Genomic DNA, 3,652 nt, shown 5'->3' on the forward strand with positions numbered 1-3,652 from the left:
ATAGAACCAATAGGAAATATATACATGTATGTATACACACACACACACATACATACAGAGATAAAGAGCGAGCAAATGATTGATTGATTACTCAGGAACTGGCTTACACAGCATGGGAGTGGGCAATTCCAGAATCCAAGGGCAGTCCAGACAGATCATTTCAGTAAGAGATGATATAACTCACACTTTTGAGTTATAAGGGAGCCTGGAGACAATGTCCTTTGTCTTTTGGGGAGGACTGCAGGGCCCCCTCTTTTGGGGGGATCGCTGTTTTCTCTTAAGGCTTTCAACTACTTGGATAAGAGCTACCCACATTGTTGAGGGTGACCTGCTTGACTCAAAGTCTACTGATTTAAGTGTTAATCACATCTAAACAGTAACCTTCACAGTAAAATCTAGATGGGTGTTTGACCAAATAGCTGGTCGTCATAGCCTAGTCAACTCGACACATAAAATTAGCTATCACATGAGTACTATTGTAAAACCAATGCATCGGGTGGTAGTTTAAAATAGAGGTGCTGACAATAAAAAATAAGAGAAGTAGGTGATAAATATTGGACTCAGAATGTACAAGACAATGTACAATGTGCATGGAGGAAAAAAATTACTCAATAGTTCAGAATTAATCAATTGATTGAATGGTGATATCTCTTGCTAAAATACAGAACATTGGAAGGGAGCAATTTTGGTGAAAGGAAATGATCAATTTATATACAGTTTGTGCTGGAAATTCAATAGACAAAGTTTGTCCACAACACTAAGAAGAGGGTGGGGAAAGATAAATACATATGGTAGTCAGTGATAGATGTCAGTTAGGCTTCACAGGAAACACAGTCCAGTTCTCTCAAGCTTCCTTAACACAAATGAGTCTAACCATGAACAAGTCACTTCAAGAGTTTGCTCACTCAGTCCCTGAGGAGTTCAGGAACCCTGCTCGTTGCAACATAGAAGTCATTGTTTTGACCTGACAGAACTCCCAGGTTAATCAGGGACATCTCATCCTGTTCTTGTATGGGCTTCCTTAGAACTATCCTGGAGCCAGAGATCAGGAACACAGGTCACAATTTACAGGTCCACAAAGAACATCTCAGCAGATAACTTTCCTATAAGAAAAATGTCTTCAATATTTTTACTTTCTGGTTGCACTTGGTCATTTCCACTCAGAATATACACTATAGGGAACCCATCTGCTTGGCATTGGTGAATGTAGCCCAGCCCTATCAGAAAACCAACAGACGCTAGTCAGCACATTAGAACCAAACCCACAGACCAGCTTTCCTGTGGGAAACCAGGCCTACATTGTATCTAGGCTGCTTTGAGGCTTGCTTTTGCTAAAACTCCCTCACCCTGAATTGAAACTGCAAATGTTTACTGCATACCTTTAAAGTAACTTCCTGAAGTTTGTGTTAATTCTCCCAAGGATGAAGTGTAATCAGACCAATCACTCTTGTTGCTTTGCATTTGCAACATTTTTTTCCTTTTTAACCTTGAGGAAGTAATCAATAACATCCTTTCCTTTGTTATCCGTGAAAAGTAATCACCTAAAGCAAACCTGAGCATAATGAATGAGAACCTTCTTTGATGTAATGCTACTGGAAAGCAATAAAAGCCTGTCCAGACAAGGGATGAGGTGCTCTCTCTCCCTCAGAGAGTGGCCATGCATCCATTTTTCTCCACAGGACTTCTGCAATCCATGTGAATTTGTTTGTTGCATCCACAACACCACGGACTCTGCTGGCCAGAGTCTGCATCAATACACAATTGTAAGTGTAAGCATCTCTCTCATTTCAGGATAAGCTGCTATTATAAGGAGACACGGCCTTAAAGGCTTGGAGGTATAATAACCTTAACTTATGGCAGAGAACAGCTTTTGAAAAAATAATCTTTTAAGAGGATTTTCAGCATATTAAGTATTTTTTCATTTTCATGGTTTTTGTTTCTGATTATAAGTTAATGTTATTAACAACAACTTACTATGTACCTTGAAGTTACCTTTGACATCAGAAAATTCACCCCCTACCTTCACTGAAAAGCTCCACACACAAAATAACCGCATATAGATCATTATATTTAGACAACAGACAACACAATTTCCTTTTGTTGTTTTATTTATGACATATTATTATATAAAATAATAAAAAATATCAAACTTCACTACAAAAATATCCTGCCAAGCTCTCTCTTCAGAGCCCCCTTAATGTCACTGTTCCTGAGACTATAGATAATGGGGCTCAGCATAGGGATGACCACATTGTAGAACACAGATGCCACCTTGTTCAGGTCACTTGAGAAGGAAGACTTGGGCATCACATGAACAAATGTGACAGTCCCAAAATACAGAGTGACCACTGTGAGGTGGGCAGTGCAGGTGGAGAAGGCCTTGTGGTGCCCCTCACTGGAGTTCATCTTCAGGATGGTGATGAGGATGTAGATGTAGGAGACAAGTATAACAAACACCGTGACCACAACGATGGACCCAGCAACAAATGAGGGGACAACTGCAGGGATACTGCTATCAGAACAGGAGAGTTCCACTAGAGGGGAAAATCACAGAAAAAAAAATGATTGACATGATTTGGTCCACAGAACAGTAAAACATAGAAGGAAATAGTAAAAGCAAGAATTGAGAAAACTACCCACATAAGCCACTATGAGGAACTGAACACAGACTTGTGTGGACATTTTGGTTGAATAAAGCAGTGGGTTACAGATTTGCACAAAGTGATCATATGCCACTGTAGCCAGAAGGAAGCACTCGACTGTCCCAAAGACAGCAGTTGAACCAAGCTGCATGCCACATCCATGATAGGAGATTGGATTTCTCTGCACCAGGAAGTTTACAAGCATATTGGGTGTGACAGAAGTTGAAAAGCACATGTCAGCAAAAGCCAGGTGGCTCAGAAAAAAATACATAGGATGATGGAGCTGAGAAGAGATTCTGATAAGAAGGATTGTGCTGAGATTGCCAGATATGGTCACCAGGTAGATACACAGGATGATCACAAAGAGGATGACTCAAAGGACTGGGTCATCAGTTAAGCCCAGTAAAATGAAGTCTGCCAGTCCAGTGTGGTTCCCAGGCCCCATGGAATCCATGAAATAATGCTGCTGCTACCGTAATGAGCCCATGATGAAACATTACATTAAAGAAATTATAAATTTGGTGGCTTCATTTTCTTTAATACACACAGAGCTTATTGTAAACAAATTATTCTAGCTAAGTTTGGAACTTCTTTTTGCTTTAGAGCCCATAGTGTATATTTATGTATAATGAGTCTATATATTTTAACAATTGTTTTTAGCCCAAACACTAGAGAACCTGCTTCAAATAATGTAGATCTTTCCTCCTTATAGTATCTATTTATAAAATGTACTGAGAGTGGCTTTTAATCTAGACATAAGACATGAGAATAGCAAAAAGGAATGTTCAGTATAACCAAAAAATAAATATGTATAAGTATACGATCATGTAATTGAGACTTTAGAACTAACATTTATGGAAAGCTGACTAATGGTAGGTATAGAGTTCAGAATTTTACATGTATAGTTCTATGTTAACTTTCATGAAGTAACATTAAAAACTTCTATTTTGTTTATAGATGAAGAAACTTATTTTAACAATGTTAAGTATTTACCTAATTTACATGTCGAG

General features: G+C 38.6%; 1 protein-coding gene across 1 annotated transcript; it reads right to left on the bottom strand.

Annotated features, from left to right (window-relative positions):
• Positions 1-2,154: 2,154 nt before the first annotated feature.
• LOC119056561 (olfactory receptor 478-like) lies at positions 2,155-3,087 on the bottom strand. Its single transcript, XM_037155033.2, is given in 3 exon segments — positions 2,155-2,543; positions 2,546-2,622; positions 2,624-3,087. Coding segments are annotated over 3 exon segments (930 nt in total).
• Between the last annotated feature and the right edge of the window lie 565 nt (positions 3,088-3,652).

This window comes from Artibeus jamaicensis, unplaced genomic scaffold (assembly GCF_021234435.1).
Source record: "Artibeus jamaicensis isolate MK-2021 breed Jamaican fruit bat unplaced genomic scaffold, CSHL_Jam_final contig_797, whole genome shotgun sequence".
Classification (NCBI taxonomy): domain Eukaryota; kingdom Metazoa; phylum Chordata; class Mammalia; order Chiroptera; family Phyllostomidae; genus Artibeus; species Artibeus jamaicensis.